The following is a 17,013-nucleotide window of genomic DNA, read 5'->3' on the forward strand; positions in this document are numbered from 1 at the left end:
GGCTCCTAGTAGTCTGTTAGTCACTCTTCGGTGTAAACGGATGAAACACGGAGGAAAGGGATTTTCCAAGAGACAGTATAATTTTTCAGCTTGAATGGCAGATAGTCAAAGTATTTATTCTGAAGATTCAGGATGTTTACCTCTGCACGAGACCAAAGATCACAAGTTTACAGGTCAGCTTAACAAGGAAATGTCAAAAGATGCTTATTTTTTTTAACTTTTAGAAAGATTTTACCTTCTCTTTTGTTTCATCATGAACCTCCTCAGGTCCTTCATGCTCCTCAGGAAAGCTACAGATCACTGGTGACAGTTTCCAATTTGCACTGGATGTGAGGGAATTTTCTCCAGAAGATGTCATTGTCATTTCCACCAACAACCTATTAGAGGTTCGAGCTGAAAAGGTGCGGAAAATGGAACAAAAATGACAGAATTGACAGATTGTGGACGTAAATGACTTTTCAGAGCTTTTATAAAAACACATTTGCTTGTTTTAAAAATAGATTTTTTAAATCTCATCTGATCAGAAAACATTTAAATGGATTAACTGATGTGTTTGACATTGCAGCTGGGGGAAGATGGTGCAATCACAAATACATTTTCCCACCAGTGCAAGCTGCCGTCAGATGTGGACCCCTCATCTGTCAGCCTGTCCTTGGAAAGCAGCGGGGTCCTGACTGTGAGAGCTCGCAAGGTATTTTAGTAAATTATTTTGCTGAATTGTACATTTGAAATAAAGCCTCTATTGACTTGTTGCTCTTTTATCTTTCTCCAGATGTGACCTCAGCGGTTGGCCTCCACATTTTGAATTAAAAAGTGGACTTTAGCGACCTCAAGAGGCGGATGAAGGAACTTTTTGGTGCAACGTTCACGGAATACCAAAAACATGAGCATTACTAACGTAAAGCACATGGATTCAAAGATGTTACGAACGCTATTTTAAAGAATAACTTCCTAATTTATTTATGTTTATATGCTGTATAATTTAACAAACTAAATGTAACGCTGCTGAGTGTGTTGAAATAAAAAAACTGGATCAATTACCTTTTCGTTTCCGGTTAATGAACATTTCGACAAACGTTGAAGGCAACACCAGAAAGTGACGGAAGTGACGATAGCGGTTGTCACGGGGATGGCTTTTAGTTTACGGAAGTTGTTTTATTCAATAGCTTCGCTGCTAAAGTGCTATAACCCGGTCTTAGGGATCGCCGTTAACTCCATTTATAACTGTGACATAAATATTTCTTATATTTAGTTGCAAAAAGCGGCTTTCTGTCACCGACGAGGAACCGTCTGTCATTTTTTTTTTTTCCGAACATGGCGACACAAGTTCCTCCTCCAGGTTCGGTTATAGTCGCTGACTGGCATCGGTGTAAAGAAAGCAAAGAGTATTTTAACAAAATTCTGCGCAAGAAGAAACGAAAGAACTTTGGTAAAGTCAAACATTTTGTTTTTTAATTTAATTGTATATTTATTTTATTTCAAAGGGAAGCTACACGTAAAGTAATGCACCGGTTGCAAATGTTTTTAGGACTAGAAACTAGAGTTTCTAAAAAGATTGTCCTGACAGATATTGAAACATTGCAAAATAAACATTTAATAAACACACCAGCAAACACAGAAACCAAAAGAAGTAGATTTAAGTTTCACACATGAAATAACATCAGACAGTAGGGACCTGCAGGTGACAGACAGTTTGTGTTTTAATAATTTTTATCTTCTGATGGCTGAAGTTTGACTTGTCTACAACATTTAAAAAAAAATCCAATAATTATGTCACTGAATGTTGATCATACAGGTTGAATTATTTAGAATAGTGTTTAAGGATGATATTAGTTGTCCAAAAAACCAAAAACAGTTTATCACCAAAAGAAGGAAGATTTTAAAACATTTTCTTTTCTTCCTCCTTAACTTGTTGTGCAGGTCTGTTGGAGTCTCCGGTGATGCCGCCACATCTAACCGTGGACACGGTTCACTACAAGGTTTTCATCTCCGGCAAGAGCGGAGTTGGTAAAAGTGCTCTGGCTGCACGTCTCGCGGGCCTGAATATTCCCATCATGCACCACGAGACCACAGGTAGGCTCAGGATGAAACTGATAATTTTCTGAGAGAGAAGAGGATGATAGTTGGTTGTTTTTTTTTTGTTTTTTTTTAGATGTTCTTATAGTTTCTGATGTTGTTCAAGGCATTGAGACAACAGTGGTGTATTGGCCAGTCAAGCTGAGAGAAAGTGGCAGAGTTTTGTTCTTCCGTCTGCAGTTCTGGGACTGTGGAGAGAACGCCTTACGCAGATTTGATCATTTGCTTCCAGTACGTACCAGATATCTTGAAACAATAGTCTGATAATGTCTGAAAGAGAAACACGTACCTCAAACATTAAGATTTTATTCAATAACTTTTTCTTCTGTCTTCTAGTCTTGTAAGGAACAGGTGGACGCCGTCCTCTTCCTTTTCTCCTTCACTGACAGGACGTCCTTTGATGATCTGTCAAATCAAATTGTTAAATGGAACGAATCATCTTACGGCTGCGTTGTCAAAGTGGTGATTGGAACCAAGTATCCTTTATGTTGGGTATTTTACTGCAGTGTCAGATAAGCATTTGTACATTAGTCAACTTGGTGTGCCGTATCTGGCACAAACATATCTGCAGTGATGGCTTTCGCTGAAAAGAAAAGTTAGTAAACAGATGGTTACTCCCTCTTAACGCGTCTCAGATTTGACCTTTTCATGCACTGTGACGTGGCCCAGAGAGACGTCAGGAAGTTCCAGGAGAGATGGAGAATACCGGTGCTGCGTACAGGTGGCGACATCGCCGATGGACTGGGTGACGTAGCCCCCATCCTCAACTGTCTTGTGGAGAGCTTGTGGCAACAGGACTGCACTGCGGCTGGAGGAGGCTGCCAACATACACAGCAGGAAACAGCAACTCTGTTTTAATCAGAGGGACTTTTCGCTTGGAGTTCTGGGTTAGTTCAGGTGGCAGCTGTGAATAGAAATACTAAAATGACCTAGGCTTTTTAGTTTCAGTCATGACAAAACGAGATGAATTAGTGGGTCATTTTTAGTAACTGCTTTTGAGCCACTGGGTCCCCCCCACCTTCTTACAACCTATTTGGAAAGGGGATATTTTTGTTTGTGATAAAAGGCGGCAGAGTATAGGTACACAAACACACACTTCCCCTTAATCTGTTTATTGCCCTTAAGATAGTAATTCCTCAAATATACAATAAGACGCACAAAGCCTACAGCAAAAGAACATTAAACTTACCAAAAAATAAATAAATGTACCTCAGATCTGGGGTCAAAGCGGCCCTACTTTCCTGTTTTGACTTCAGATAGCTGTAATGAGGAAATCCAATACAGGATGTCTTTGGACAAGAAGTGAACATCACCGCTTCTGATGGCGTTGGATGAAAAGTACAAGAAAGCGCTGTAGACCAAGTGCTGCTGTGTAAATATGGCTTGTGTAAGTTTTGTGTTGAAGGCTAGATGAGGAGTGGCTTTAACAAATTAATACTTGAGCCTTTAATCATAAAACCCTTTATTTTTACACTTGAAAACTAGGGGTACATTGCTTAAAAACCACATCAGAAACTTTAATACAAGTGAGAGAACCCATTCCTAAAAAGTAATTGCTGTGTTTAGTCATTGTAACAAAAGGTGGGTGTTTAAATACATCGAGTAGAACAGTGGTCTGAGAACAAAATTGCAAACTGAAGTGCTTAAACAAAACTTAAGTTTAAGAAGAAAAAAAAAAAAAAGCCAAACTTATCAAGTTTCCAAATCCAGAACCCTTCACTCAGATGAGAAAGCCTTCATCCACTCTTCTTTGTCTGACCTGCAATTAGAACGGAGCTCGATTAAATACGCGACTGCTAATCGTTTATAACAGGTCATTTGCTCTCATCTTACTTTGAAAGGGCAACAAGGATGAGGGCAGTCGGCGGTCCCCTTTGACTCTGAGACAGATGCAACAGGAAGGAGTCAGGAGGAAGTCCCAGAGCGTCAGTCTTCAGGTGATCGACGGTCACGTGTTCAGGGAAGCGAGCGTGGTCCGCCACCATGAACCTCTGGTACCTGAACACAAAACAGGACGACCTTGTGGTTAAAAACACTGATGGTTTGGGTTTTAACTCTACCAAAGAATGCAGGAGTTCACTTGAACACAAATGGGTATTAAGCTGGTGAAGTACTTTTTTGTGGAGATGATCAAAAGGTCGTTGAAGAGGTGGAGGTAGACCTTATTGAAGGACATTCTCTGACCGTAGGTACCCTCCATAAGCAGCTGTTTCACAGGTCCTTGGCGGATTTGAAAACGCGTGCTTATGACCAAAGGAACCGACTGCATAGAAGAATACATCTGTTAGAATTTACTGCAGTCGAAGTAAAAAAATGTTTTACTATAAAGCCGTGAAAAAGTTTATTTTTAAATGTACCTTTACGTCATTAAAGTCCATCAGCATTTCCAGGCAGATGAGTTCCTCGATTTGTTTCATTTTTTGGGTCTTCTTGTCACATGATATCAGTATCTAGCCAGGGTAAACACAAGCAAGAAGTTTCACTTTAATAACAACAACAATTAAAAGTGTGTCGTAGACTGAGGGAGAGAGAGCATCCTGATACCTCATGGAGAACACAGATCGCCTTTTCAAGATTTGAAACTGCTTCAGAGGCTGGCTCAGTCAGTTTCAGAATTGTCTGAAGTGAAAAAAGGGATGAATTAAAAAAAATATATATATATGATCTTTAAGTTTCAGTCATGTTGAAGCCATTTGAAGTTTACCTCCAGGAGAAGTTTAATGCGTGTAATTCTCTGGAAAGGGAGAACCAGGAATGACTTGAAGGACTGTCTTTGACAAACCGGGTCGCTCTCCAGCTTCTTCAGCACATACACAAAGTCTTGGTTTTGCTCCCTTCGGAAAGAACAGATGGGGTCCGGTTATGCGCAATAAAGACCTGGTGATGTAGAATACAATTAGTGGTGTTAAAAGTAAAGAAAACTCACAGCAGCTGGTTGACAAGGGACTTCTGGTACGGCGCGTTTGTTACATAGGTCGTGTAGTTTTGACGAAAAGCTTTACAGTGCCTGAGCACAATGTCCCCGACTTGAGATATCAACAGACTCTCCTCCAGTCGAGTTTCCAGGTCCATAAGAAACCTCGTAAGAAGAAAGAACAAACAGCCATGACTAGTTTAAAAGTGGAGTGGTGCAGCGTTTAGGGGAACTCACCTTGCACTGACTGCAATCACTTGGCAAACGTTGGAAAACACGATTCCATGCTCCACCGTGGACAGAGTCTTCTTCAGTGCTTTAGAGGCATAAAAGTGATTGACCAGCACACCAAGGCTCTTCAAGTAGGATGCTTCAGAGCCCATCAGCTCAAACATAGTCTTTAGGGGAAGGAAAATAATGTTTAAAAAAAAAAAAAAAAAAGTTTTTTTCTACATTTTTAAAAACCAGACCTCCTGAAGGCGAATCTCTTTAGGTGTCAAGATCCTGAGCAGGTCAGACGTTTTCACTTCCTCCAAGTCCTGCCAGAGAGTGCAGAAGGTCACCTTAGACCGGGATGGAGTGGAGGGTAGCGTCGTCTCAGGAGAGGAATTAAGCGAGGTGACCTCAAAACGGCCATGAATGCTCAAAGGGGACCGTAGACCCTCAAAATTGTGAGATTTTACAGGTTCAGACTCGGAACGCTTCACGCCTCTCAGGCAATCCAGAGACTGGGGTTTTATCAGCTCCGATACGTTGTCTTTAAGTTTGTGCACCTCATTTCTCACGGTCAGCAGGAAGTAGTTCTGATACAGAGGAACTGCCGAGAGAAAGGAAGACGAGCTGCCTTACATTACATTGATTTTTCATTGGAGTTACCGGAGAGCTCAGGAGGAGCTAAAGAAACTTACAAAAATCAAAGTACTTAGTCTGGAATATCACATTCGGTACTTCCTCATCAGCTGGATCCTCCCTGCATTTATCAAAAAAAAAAGAAAGTCACATTGAGTTAACCACAATTCCTCAGTCAGGATACAGACTATACAACCCGTCTCACCAGTCATGATTGTCACTCAGGTGATCTTCCTGAGGTCCAGATGCAGAGAAGTGCAAGGAGCGAGTTTTACGATCCCACATGCGAATAAATACGTCAGAGCTCAGAGCTGAAGACATATCCAGAGGAGGACTGAAACAAGACAAAAGACGCTTCATCAGAAACCAAAATATAAATCACATTTTACGTCAACCTGCTCGTTTACGCCCATCTCACCTGCAAACCTCATCAAGCCGGTCCGTGGAGTCGCTGCCGTCACCAGCGCTGGTTGCCAGGTCAGGAAACCTGCTGAGATTAAAGCCCGGCATTTGTGACGCCAGATGAGCCACTATATGACTATTCCTGAAGCAGGGCTGCAGATCAGTGTTGTCCGCCTCAATAATCTCAGGTCTAAAACCGTAGCTGGTCTCCCCTCTGAAAGAAGCCATGATGAATTAATTTGTCCTAAAAAAAAAAACCAACAACAGCTAAAGGCTTCTTTTTAAAAAACTCTGCCCAAAGGGAAACTGTGAACAAACCCAGCTGCTCCACCAATTTGGCTAAATAGTCAGAGATGCATCTAATCTGAATTTAAGTAGCAGCAGGTGTGACTTTTTTTTTTTCTTCTTCCCCCTGCCATCTTAATCAAGCATTCAGAATAACCTTAGCTTGGTTGTATTTCTGTGACAAAACAAATTATATTTAAACTACGAGCATCATATTAAAATAGAATCACAGATTTTTACGCTTAAAAAAAAAAAAGACTCCGAAAGCACACAACTTATACAAATACTAGTTTAATTTTATTTGCAGTTTAAAATTTCATACAAGATAAAAGTAAATAATTAAATCTGCCTTGACTCGAGTAAAGCCATTGAATTTGATATTTGTTGCACTGACTTAACATTCGACAAAAAATGGCCTCAAAATGAAAATACGTTTTCAAGTATGAACACACCATGAGGATTTGACACAAAATAAAAGATTTTTGTGTTTTTTGTTGTTGTTGTTGTTTTTAAAGAAAACACAATGCAAAGCTTTGAAACTGCAGAGAAAGACAAACAGTACAGAGAAACCTTCTGCTTCAAAACATACCGATAAAAAAGCAATTAATCATTAAAATTGAATACAAAGAACTTGACTCAATTTAGGGATTTCCACTTATATATATGTGAAAAATGTTTGTAAACTTGATCCAAGCTACAGCTTTTCCACAATTAGGCTCCGCTTTGTAAATTAGAAAAAAGAAAATCGGTAAATTGATCCAAATCCCCAAATTTATGCTGAACGATTCAAGTCGGAGTGAAACGACTCCATTCTGAAACTACTATAACGACTGATAAATTAAGATCTTCAGAACATGTTTAAGACACATGAAAGAGGAAATTATAATCTTCAATGGTTTAAAAACAAATTTTAATGTAATAACAAGTCAATGTTGGGGAACAAAACGAGAAAGGGAAAAAAAAAAAAAAAACTATAATATTGAATCTCTAAAAAACAATTCAACGGCTGGGCACCCAAAACATCTGCATGCAAACACACCTCACATATCTGTTATAGATAGAAACACGTTGCCAGTTGTCCTGTTTCTTCTGGGATATTCTGTATGACAAACCATTTTCCCTGTGACTTTTACAAGGTATAAATAAGACAGACGCTGAGCTGGGAGGCAGAGGGCTCACATGATTGCTTATGAGTCTTAGGTGGGCACAGTGATGCTGCGAGCCAGGAGAGCGAGCAGAGCGATCTCCACCACCCCGTGGGCTTGTTCCAGCGCCTCCACAGCCTCCCTGGCAGAAAAGCCCGCTGCCTGGATTCTCTGGATGTGCTCGGCTGGAAACGGTTCTGTAAAGGGATGCGGAGAGGGAGGGAGCGGGGCCGGGGTTAAAGGCTGCGGGGCCTGAGTGAGAAGAGGAGCGGAGGAGACGGAGGCGCTTGAGACGTCCTCCGGAGAGTCGACTTCCACCGACAAAGGGCTGAGGAAAGTGCGCTCAGTCTGGATGTTATCTTGGATGTTGGGGCCAGAGGCTTGTGCGTCTGCGTCCTCTCCTCCGGGCTGCCCCTCGGGTGGCTCCCTGAACTCAGGGACGGGCTCAGGACCCGGGGAAGCCTCTGGCTCAGGCTGAGAGATCCTGATGTTGTTGCTCTCGTCTCGCTCTTGTTCGTCTTCTGCCGTCTCCTCGGAGCCATCTGGGCCCCGTGGTGGTCCTTGCTCCTCCACAGTTGCTTCTGCTGTCCCCGCGCTGAGACGCTCCTCCTGACCAGGGAGGTCAGGCGCAAGACACTGAGATGGTTCCTCATCAGACGCAGCAGCAGCAGCATAGTTAGCTTTGGCATCACTTGTTTCTGCATCAGCTGCGATGGCAGTAGAGGGAGCAGACTGGGTATTTTCGGGCGTTGGGGTACTTGGCTCAGAGGACGCTTTGTCCGAGTCCTGTCCACACAGATACGATGGGGAGCAGGAGGCGCTGCGGTTTTGCGACTGAGCTTGGTTGTTGGACACCAGCAGCTCGTGGAGCTCCTTCAGAGCAGCTGCCAGGGACGGGATGTTGTCAGAGCTGGGCCGGCGCTCTCCGTCAGGCTGGTCCCTCTCAGCGGACGTCGCACCACGGGAGACAGAGGGACACTCCATTTCCACAGACTCTGGTTGGCTCGGAGCCGTTGGACAGGTCTCTGTAGAATCGGCGGCTCCCGCATGAGCCGCCTCCTGCTCCATGGGCTGACTGGGCGAAAGGTCCTCTGGTGTGGTGTGCATGGCGCTGCTTTCCACCTCATCAGTTCCAACATCCCCCTCTGTGGGCTCTACCTCACCCCCCGGATCCTGGGACGCTGCTGTGGACATTTCTGCAGGAGGAGTACAAGTATGGGACATTTGGGATGATTGACTGGGTACAGGGGGGTCACTGGGGTCACTACGGAGAGGCAGAGGGTGAGGCTGGACACTCTGGAGTGGAGGAGAATCTGCTGCCGGGGACGAAGGCTGAGGAGGATCCTGGAGACCAGGTGCCAGCGCCTGCTCCATGTTGGCCGGGGCAGGCCGAGACTGATCCAGGGTCGGGTTTTGCAGTTGACCACAGGAAGGGCCTTGGGAAGGAGAGGCGGAGGAGGACATTTGGTCTAAAGGTTCGGGTAATGGAAATGGTGGGGGCTGCAGTGAGGTAGTTTGTCCATCTGCAGTGTCTAATATGGGAGAAGATATAACTGTGAATCAATCAACGGGGAAGCAGTGAGCACCATCTAATGTTGTTGCTTTAAATAATGCAAACCAGAAAACTTCAGAAAAGAGTGCAGATAATTTATAAATTATGCTATTTTATTTATTTATTTATTTACAATTTTAGGTGTATGTCTACTCAGAATTAACACACAAATATGTGAAAAAAAACAAAAAACAAACATCCACTCAGCAGCAAAATAAAAGCAAAACAAACTAATAAAATAAATAGCAATGGACTCAGCACCGGCAATGGACTTGTGAATTTTGCAGTACCTGGTTGGTCGGGCCCTCTTCAGCGGTCTCCAAATGCATCAGTGCTGTCCTGCTCAGGGGTTAGGGCACACACCACACACATCATGCAAAGGGACGGAGAAAGTTAGCAGTCACACACAGGGCATGCAACCAAACTATCGGCCTTTTCACACACACACTCGAGGTGTGAAAAGTGTCATCCGAAAACAACTTGAGCCTGAATCCTGGCAAATGAAAATAAAATCACAACATTTTCACAAACTCCTCTGTCATGATCGGAATTTTCCTCCAGCCAATTGCACACTGTGGTATTTTACTTAGAAGAGGACGCAGCTTCTCTAATTTATAACAGTGTTTGTTTGTTTTTTTAGGCCACAAGACACCAGCTCACACAGAGGTTCCGCTTCTCAGAAAAACGTTGCCCATTTGTTTTATTTCTTGTGAAGAGCTTTCGTATTTCTGCCGCAAGATCTCGTCGTTCAGTCTGAACGTTATTATTATTATGGTTCATACAAAAAAAAGAAAAAAATACGTCCTACGCCTCTTTCTGAACGGCACGTACTTTGCAGTTTGTTTATGTAGGTGGCTGCAAGTGCTGTTCTCAAGTTCCTCGGAAACCCATCTGAACTGCTATTAGCCACAAAATCTGACAATAAAAACAAAAACTTTCCTGAACAAGATGCAATGGAAAGAAAAAAAAAACAAAAAAAAACACTGATAACTTTTTTCTGTAATCATTTTCTCCAAACTTTGACAAAATAGGAAAAAAGCACCAATATCACAAATATAGAAAGTTTTAATGTATGAACATTAGTTTCCCTTTAACATTAAAGAATCTTTTTTTTTTTTTTTTTAAATGATGCCTTTGTTTACCTGAGAAACATCTCTCAGCTCTCTGATCGCATCTTATTCTGCGGCACATTCAAATTGTTGAGGTGATGACATGAAGTGACCACGTGAGTGAAAATTCAGATGAGTGCATAAAACGGGGTTGAGAGTAAGAAGCTTTAAGTGGCACATGCACATGTAGCTCCGAAGAACGGATCCAAGAGAGGACGCTTTCTTACCGCTTTCCTGCACGGATCGCTGCAGCGCCTCGGCCAGTTCTCTGTCGGCGATCTCGTCTGGACGGGCGTCCTCATGTCCTTCCGCCCCGTACGCCAGTCGGGCACAGTCCGGCAGCTCCGCCTCGGACAGGAAGCGCGTTTCGGTGCCCGTGGTGCCGATCACAAGCAAGTTCTTCTTCAGGTCGATCGCGCACTGGAAATAAAAAGGGGGGCAGACGATGTTCGACAATTATCCGTGCACCTACACCGACCTGTTAAACTGCAGCGCAAACGGACTCAGGTGAAAGAGGAGCCCACCTGGTGTCTCTTCAGCATGTCCAGGCCCAGCAGCATGTCCATTGGCTGGTCCTCCAAGATCGAGAAAGAACAAGGGAGAAAGTCTCCCTCGATTTGGACCTGAGCTGGAAACAAGCAGGAAGACAACAGTTTTAAATGAAAAGATCAATCGACTTTGAGGAAACTGTTGAACCTATCAGGACTCAGACCTCTGCGGGCTAAACAATTTCGGTTAGTCTATGTAAGAGGTTAAAATAATCCATTTTAGCGTGTTCAGTCTTTTTACACAAGTGCCGAAAGCATTTTCTGAAAACTGAATACAGTAAGGAAATGGATGAAAACAGTAGAATTCTCTCTGAACCCTTCCTTCAACGAATGTCGGGTCTTAAATGGCTGCGGGTGCACTTTTCTGTAACTTCTCAGTCATTTGTCATGCCGATTCAAAAAGCTTCACTGAGAAGCAACTGGACTTCCTTTTGGAAGATGTAGAACCTCTCATCCAGGGTTCTATCTTACAAACGGTAAAATAAAATCAACAAGCTCATTGAAAACCAAGAAACCCTCCTGAATGGCGGGTAACACATTTTCAACAACCGATAAGATGGGGAGTTGCTCTCCATTTAACCTCTTAGACTCTGCAGGCATAAAGACGTCAGCAACTGAGCGAACCTGGCAACCTCACAAAGTCAGATCATAAAACTGGAGCACGTATTAATTCTGCGAGGTAAAAACAAACGCTCTGTTTTTACTCTAAATGCTGGACAGCTGCGCTCGTACAAGGAAATCCCGACACCGACCCAAGTGAACTCGGCCAATGATCTTCTGAGTGCCCACTCCTTTGGCGATCCCCGCCCATCGCCGGTCCACCAGTCGCATGATGTTACAGCGCTCCGCACACGCCTGGCTCATGATGGTCATCTGGGCTCCTAAAAACAAGAAACAACAACAAAAAATGAGGTTTTTGACAGCTCCAAATGATGCCAGCAGCAACTGCTGAGAGGTCAGAAGACAACACAAGTGAAATATATTCATTTAAACGTACAATAATTTGCTTTTTCTATTAATGCTTGAACTACATCTAGTTTACTGGTTGAACTGGTTGGTTACTTGCACGGTTAAACCACGTTGCTGCTTATTCTTTGTGCAACGCCAGCTTTTTCAAAGTGATGCATATACACAGCAAAGATGTACATTTAAGACCACAGAGGAAATGTGAAATTGATCCAAAATACAACTTAAATGATCACCATAGACCACAAAAAGCAAAATCCCCCCATAAAGAAAAAAACATGAAAATGTGTCCTTTTTGAAAATCTGGTGCAGAAATGGTAAACTATTTAAACACATTCGTCTGCAAGTTTGACAATTCCGACGTTCCGCACATGAAACTGTGACCCCTGTATTTTGACAAACGGCGACTAAATCCCCGTGCAGCCCACCTACATTCGCACCATTCTGCTTCTTAACCACAGACGTGTACACCGTATCAGTGTCCGGATTTAATGTTCATTACCTGAGTCAACAAAAGCTTTCACAGGGTGGCCATTGACTTTGCAGTTAATGTACAGCATAACCACCTGTCCAAAGCTTTCTGGGGCTTCCTCCATTGCAATTGTCATGTTCTCTTCCACATTGTGCTGCCTGGAATACGAGCAAATTCAATGAAATTCATTTATCGCCGTCAAAAAATATATCATCGCGTGGGATTATCTGAAGCTGTGACGACAGAGAGAATATTTTGCACGTTCATGCGATCAGTTTTCTTTGACCCAACCCTTTTTACGTACCTGATTTCCTCCTCAATCTTTGCCTGAGCTTCCAAATCAAAAGGGTCAGCGGTCAGAAGCCTGATTCGCTCTTGCTCCCTTTTGGCTCGATCCTGCTGTTGCTCCAGCAGCACTTTGGTGAAACGCTCTGGCAAGAAGGACGGTCACACGAAACACAATCAACATTCGAGTTATTCGAGTCGAAAGAGCGCGAATACCGAATGTGGTGGATTATATCAATGGCTCACCTAAATCTCCGCTCAGCAGGGCCTCGGCTAGCGGAGGGTTCCTCTCCTTTAGGAGTGAGAGCTCATGTGGATTGGATAATAGCATCTGCTGAAGTAAGGCAGGGTTGTCCAGGCCCTGAGGGGAGGGGCCACGAAAGGCCATCGGCGTGGAAGGCTGTGCGGCGCGCTGAGGCGGCTGCAGCTGCTGCAGCTGCTGCTGCGGCTGCGGCGGCTGCTGAGGCGGCGGCGGCGGCTGCTGCTGCGGCCTTATGGGAGCACGTTGACTGGATGAGGAGGAAGAGGAGGAGGAGGAGGAGGTGCCCGGGACAGTGATGGAACGAAAGTCAATACGGGGCAAGCCTGATGAGGATAAAGAGTTGGAGGTTAGCATGTTGGAACTCGGCTTGTCAGACCTACGCGACGTCTGTCACTGTAAAGTAAAAGCCTAAAAGTCTGGACAGCTTGTGTTGGGATCTGAAACTCCCAGCAGACGCGTCTTACCTGGAAAGGCCGGCTGGGTTTGTGGAGGCCTTCTGTCAGCTTGTCGGAGAACCACCACATCGCCGTCCTTAACACCGTAAGTCCCCAAGGCACGGGTGGGGTCTTTCAGGGGCTGCTCTACATATGTGATCTGGAAACAGAAATATTCAAAAAGTAACACACTCGTTTTTGACACAGCTCTCCGAAGATCACTAGGTACTTTTTCAGGCAAAATATTTTATATAATAAATATTCTCACTGGCTAGAAACTGATAAAGATCACACAAAAACAACAACAAAACAAAAGAGAACATTATTAATTTACAGACCCATTCCTTTGGAATTCTGTCTTAATCCAATAATAACAAGAACACTAAAAACTTTCATGAATCCTGTATTTCTTGCAATTTTTTTAACAATAATTTCAGAACTTGTGAAGGTGTTTTAAAGCTTTTCTTTGGATAAGAGTGGGCTTTTATATCTATGGATTTGTAGCAAGTGACCGGTGTTAAAGCCATGCCTTTTAATGTTTTAGGCTTGGTTTTTCAGTTTAACACTGAACTATGAATCATTTTAGCAACGAACCAGTGTTGAGTTCACACATAAAACACGTCAGGTAGAACAACTGTGTGCAGTTTTGTTGTGGCTCAGTTTCTTACAACTACAGAAGATGGCAAACATAAACAGTGTCGGAAGCAAAAAGCATAATGCCTGCACCCAAAACAACACAAAACAAACGTGACTTGTTTTTATTTTCTTTTATGCCTGCCTCTCCTTTGGTCTTCCGCATATCTACCAATCCAGTTTTATTAGGTTGTTTCCTGGAGAATATTCTGTCATGTTCAGGTGGACCAAAAAAAAAAAAAAGGAGAAAAAGAAGCTACAGTTCAAAAATGAATGATCCAAACCAATTTACAGACGTGGCAAAAAGGCCAGGCTGCTTGGAGGCAACAGGATTAGGGAAGATTTAAAAGTTTGCACAAACTTTTATCCTTAAAGCTTCAGGCTGTTGTGTTTGTTAAGCCATCTAAAACAAATACACCCTTATTCGTTTGTCTCTCACATGTAGCTTTTCTAAGTTTCCCCACTAACTAAGATGCTCAGCTGGATTAATGCCGCCTACAGTGTTTGTTATCGTTCCTGAAAGTGTGGGTTTCAGGTCGGTAAACATGCTTGTTACCGATAACTTATGTTTCGCAACCTGTCACACGACAAAAAACAAAACAACAACAACAACAGCCCACACACAAGCCCAATTCATGCTAGCTAGGTTAGCCGTTAGCTTCGTTAGCTCCTCCGTCTTCATCGAGTTTTCGGGTCTTGCCTGAATTTCTCCAGCAGGGATCCCTGACTCCAGTTCGCAAAGTGCTACAAAGTCCCTCAGCTCCAGCTCCGGGGACACGTCGAGGGCAAAGGTGGTTTCTGGGCGATCCCTCGGCGCACAGAAAACGGTGACCAGCATCGTTTGTTGGTTGTCGGGGCAGGATCGCCGGACGAAACCCGTCTACAGCAGAATGCGGCTGGTTGGGAGTTTGTTGTCGGTGTCACAGAAGAAAACACGGCGAGTGAGTGGAATTCCCCCCCTTCCGCACACACTCACACTCACACACACACAGTTTTAATAGTTTTCCTTTTCTTTCTGTGGGAAAAAAAGATACAAAAAGCGAAAGTAACGGTAAACAGAAAGTCAGTCGCTGCTTTGGACTTGCTGTGAAAACGCCTGGCGTGACAGTTTCTCTTTTAAACATGAAATGACAAGAGCAGCTCTGTGGTGACGCTCAGCGCGTTTTACGACATGCCGTAAATAGTTTCTTCTTCTTCTGCGTTTACAAACCTTTAAAATCCTGAACCCGCCCCTTCAGCGCCATCTGCCGGAGACACTAAAAACAGCGCTCAAAAACAAGCATTGCTATCCTGAAATAAAAATAAATAAATTATAGTGTTTTAATCTATAATAATAAATATCTTGTAATTCTATGAATGTTGTTTTTCCAATATTTCCTTACGTTCTGAGGAATCTAACTACTTCTGCATACTTTTTGCTTTTTTAGCTGCTTTTGGGTTTTGCATCTTTTTTAGTTTTCAGAATATTAACTTTTGTTTACAAATGTTTTCCTCGTAGAAATACATTGATGACTCTTTAGTTCCTTTAAAAACATTGTTTTATTTAAAATCTGTTTTCATAAACGTGCTCTATCTTGTCTTCTCATGCTACATTCAGCTTTTAGGTAGCCTTTTCCTACTTTTAGCTTTTATCTAATCTTTAGCATCTTTTCGGGAGCATTTTGAAACTCGAAAGGTTTAGCTAGTGTTTTGCTGCCTTTACCTTCTAGTTTGTATTTTGCAATTTTAAGCTAGTGTTTTGCTTATTTTTTATTTATTTTGTCTTCTTATGCTGTTTTTAGATTTAAGTGAGACTTTTGTTACTTTTAACTAACCTTTTGTTTTTTGCTTCATTAAACTTTTACCTAGTATTTTGATCCTTTCAGCTTTTTTATTATTAGTTATTGAGCACTCAGCATTTTTGCAGAAAGTAGAAAGTAGTAGTTGTTATTATTATTATTAATATGAGATTTACCTGTTACCTTTACCTGCTTTTTCTTCTTTTTTTTTCTTTACCTTTTGTGGGGAGCTGAAGCCTGTCTGCAGTGGTCACTTTGAGAGGAGGGGGACACCCTGGACATGTCACAAGTCCATCACAGGGACATGTAGAGACAAACGAGACAAACAGCCATTCACACCTAGAGACAGTTTAGCGTTTCCAACCTGACAGGCATGATTTTGGTCTGTGGGAGGAAACTGGAGTAAAAGTGTTGTTGCTGTTGGCAAATAATTACAAATCTCAGAACCTTTAAACAAAAAGAAATAATGTCCAAATGATAGTTTTTACCTGATTCTCAGTCTCTGAGAACAAGAAATAAGATATAAGAGAGAGAAAATGCTATTAAGAGAAGACAATCATGCAAATAAAATTTGTTATTATTACACGTAAAGTTGTTTTTTTCACATTTTATTGTACATTTGTTGTTTGAAGTGTCAAAATACATTTTTTTTTTGCCAACACATTCAAAACAGTTTGTTGTGTTTTCTTTTCTCTGGTTAGTTTAGGTTCGTTCCTCTCTGTACTGCAGACAGATTAGTTACACAGTTATAATTTGTTTTACAGAAAAAAAAAAACATGTACAAAAAACAAAACAAAACATAAAGACACATTAATTGACTGTCCAAGTATTCATCTGTTCATTTTCAGTATTTGATGTCTTTCAGTGTATTATTTCATCAAGTTAAAGTACCACTGATTGTCACACACCTGAGTGTGTGAAGTTTGTTTTCCACATTTGGCCCATCCCCTGAGGGAGCAGTGAGCAGCAGCGGTGCCACGCTCGGGAATCATTTGGTGCTCTAACCCCCCAATTCCAACCCTTAATGCTGAGTGTCAAGCAGGGTGGCAATGGCTCCCATTTTACCCGAAAATGATGTCGCCCAACGTGGGGTTCGAACCCGATTAAGAGTCTCATGCTCTACCGACTGAGCTAGCCAGGCAGCAACAGTAGCTTCAGATCCCACAAAGAGACAAAAACAGACAAACTTATCTCTGTAATTTTTGATTTCACATCTAATTTCTGTTTCACAGCCAGACCACAAGGTACACATTTTGTTTTGTTGTAGATTATAAATTATGCATGCAACAGGCACAGGTGGGGC

The 17,013-nt window shown here is 42.6% G+C and overlaps 4 protein-coding genes across 7 annotated transcripts; 2 read left to right on the forward strand and 2 right to left on the reverse strand.

Annotated features, from left to right (window-relative positions):
• On the forward strand, positions 1–1,041 carry LOC108231379 (heat shock protein beta-7). Of its 2 annotated transcripts, none has more exons than XM_017408414.3 (4): positions 1–173; positions 268–401; positions 566–691; positions 773–1,041. In XM_017408414.3, the coding sequence occupies exons 1-4, from the start codon at positions 95–97 to the stop codon at positions 776–778; spliced, it is 345 nt and encodes a 114-aa protein (XP_017263903.1). In that variant the 5' UTR covers positions 1–94; the 3' UTR covers positions 779–1,041. The 2 variants fall into 2 exon arrangements, with proteins under 2 accessions (XP_017263903.1, XP_024859975.1); XM_025004207.2 differs by having other exon boundaries at positions 608–691.
• A 100-nt stretch (positions 1,042–1,141) lies between these two features.
• Positions 1,142–3,758, forward strand: cplane2 (ciliogenesis and planar polarity effector 2). 2 transcript variants are annotated; one of them, XM_025004206.2, is made up of 5 exons: positions 1,142–1,429; positions 1,921–2,073; positions 2,153–2,307; positions 2,413–2,552; positions 2,712–3,758. In XM_025004206.2, exons 1-5 carry the CDS (start codon positions 1,315–1,317, stop codon positions 2,932–2,934), a joined length of 786 nt encoding a protein of 261 aa, XP_024859974.1. In that variant the 5' UTR covers positions 1,142–1,314; the 3' UTR covers positions 2,935–3,758. The 2 variants fall into 2 exon arrangements, with proteins under 2 accessions (XP_024859974.1, XP_017263905.1); XM_017408416.3 differs by having other exon boundaries at positions 2,183–2,307.
• Positions 3,642–6,577, reverse strand: si:ch73-15b2.5 (ephexin-1). The gene is made up of 12 exons (XM_017408413.3): positions 6,258–6,577; positions 6,045–6,173; positions 5,899–5,960; positions 5,461–5,807; positions 5,228–5,388; positions 5,003–5,155; positions 4,781–4,910; positions 4,621–4,695; positions 4,434–4,526; positions 4,191–4,339; positions 3,910–4,074; positions 3,642–3,835 (listed from the first exon to the last, which is right to left on the reverse strand). Exons 1-12 carry the CDS (start codon positions 6,467–6,469, stop codon positions 3,793–3,795), a joined length of 1,719 nt encoding a protein of 572 aa, XP_017263902.1. The 5' UTR covers positions 6,470–6,577; the 3' UTR covers positions 3,642–3,792.
• A 224-nt stretch (positions 6,578–6,801) lies between these two features.
• Positions 6,802–15,114, reverse strand: ddi2 (DNA-damage inducible protein 2). Of its 2 annotated transcripts, XM_017408464.3 has the most exons (10): positions 14,633–14,770; positions 13,330–13,459; positions 12,850–13,188; positions 12,623–12,749; positions 12,349–12,476; positions 11,633–11,761; positions 10,857–10,960; positions 10,560–10,752; positions 9,514–9,562; positions 9,111–9,203 (listed from the first exon to the last, which is right to left on the reverse strand). In XM_017408464.3, exons 1-9 carry the CDS (start codon positions 14,768–14,770, stop codon positions 9,552–9,554), a joined length of 1,299 nt encoding a protein of 432 aa, XP_017263953.1. In that variant the 3' UTR covers positions 9,111–9,203; positions 9,514–9,551. The 2 variants fall into 2 exon arrangements, with proteins under 2 accessions (XP_017263952.1, XP_017263953.1); XM_017408463.3 differs by lacking the exon at positions 9,514–9,562 and having other exon boundaries at positions 6,802–9,203; positions 14,633–15,114.
• Between the last annotated feature and the right edge of the window lie 1,899 nt (positions 15,115–17,013).

The sequence above is a fragment of the Kryptolebias marmoratus genome, linkage group LG4 (assembly GCF_001649575.2).
Source record: "Kryptolebias marmoratus isolate JLee-2015 linkage group LG4, ASM164957v2, whole genome shotgun sequence".
Classification (NCBI taxonomy): Eukaryota; Metazoa; Chordata; class Actinopteri; order Cyprinodontiformes; family Rivulidae; genus Kryptolebias; species Kryptolebias marmoratus.

Coding starts and splice junctions, on each gene's coding strand:
- LOC108231379 (XM_017408414.3), top strand. CDS start 95: ATGGCAGATAGTCAAAGTATTTATTCTGAAGATTCAGGATGTTTACCT. Junction 174..267: donor CAAAGATCACAAGTTTACAG/GTCAGCTTAACA, acceptor GAACCTCCTCAG/GTCCTTCATGCTCCTCAGGA. Junction 402..565: donor TAGAGGTTCGAGCTGAAAAG/GTGCGGAAAATG, acceptor TTGACATTGCAG/CTGGGGGAAGATGGTGCAAT.
- cplane2 (XM_025004206.2), top strand. CDS start 1,315: ATGGCGACACAAGTTCCTCCTCCAGGTTCGGTTATAGTCGCTGACTGG. Junction 1,430..1,920: donor GAAGAAACGAAAGAACTTTG/GTAAAGTCAAAC, acceptor CTTGTTGTGCAG/GTCTGTTGGAGTCTCCGGTG. Junction 2,553..2,711: donor AAAGTGGTGATTGGAACCAA/GTATCCTTTATG, acceptor AACGCGTCTCAG/ATTTGACCTTTTCATGCACT.
- si:ch73-15b2.5 (XM_017408413.3), bottom strand. CDS start 6,469: ATGGCTTCTTTCAGAGGGGAGACCAGCTACGGTTTTAGACCTGAGATT. Junction 4,340..4,433: donor TGGACTTTAATGACGTAAAG/GTACATTTAAAA, acceptor TCTTCTATGCAG/TCGGTTCCTTTGGTCATAAG. Junction 4,075..4,190: donor TTGATCATCTCCACAAAAAA/GTACTTCACCAG, acceptor TTTTGTGTTCAG/GTACCAGAGGTTCATGGTGG.
- ddi2 (XM_017408463.3), bottom strand. CDS start 14,770: ATGCTGGTCACCGTTTTCTGTGCGCCGAGGGATCGCCCAGAAACCACC. Junction 12,750..12,849: donor CCTGCTGAGCGGAGATTTAG/GTGAGCCATTGA, acceptor CCTTCTTGCCAG/AGCGTTTCACCAAAGTGCTG. Junction 10,753..10,856: donor ACATGCTGAAGAGACACCAG/GTGGGCTCCTCT, acceptor TTTTATTTCCAG/TGCGCGATCGACCTGAAGAA.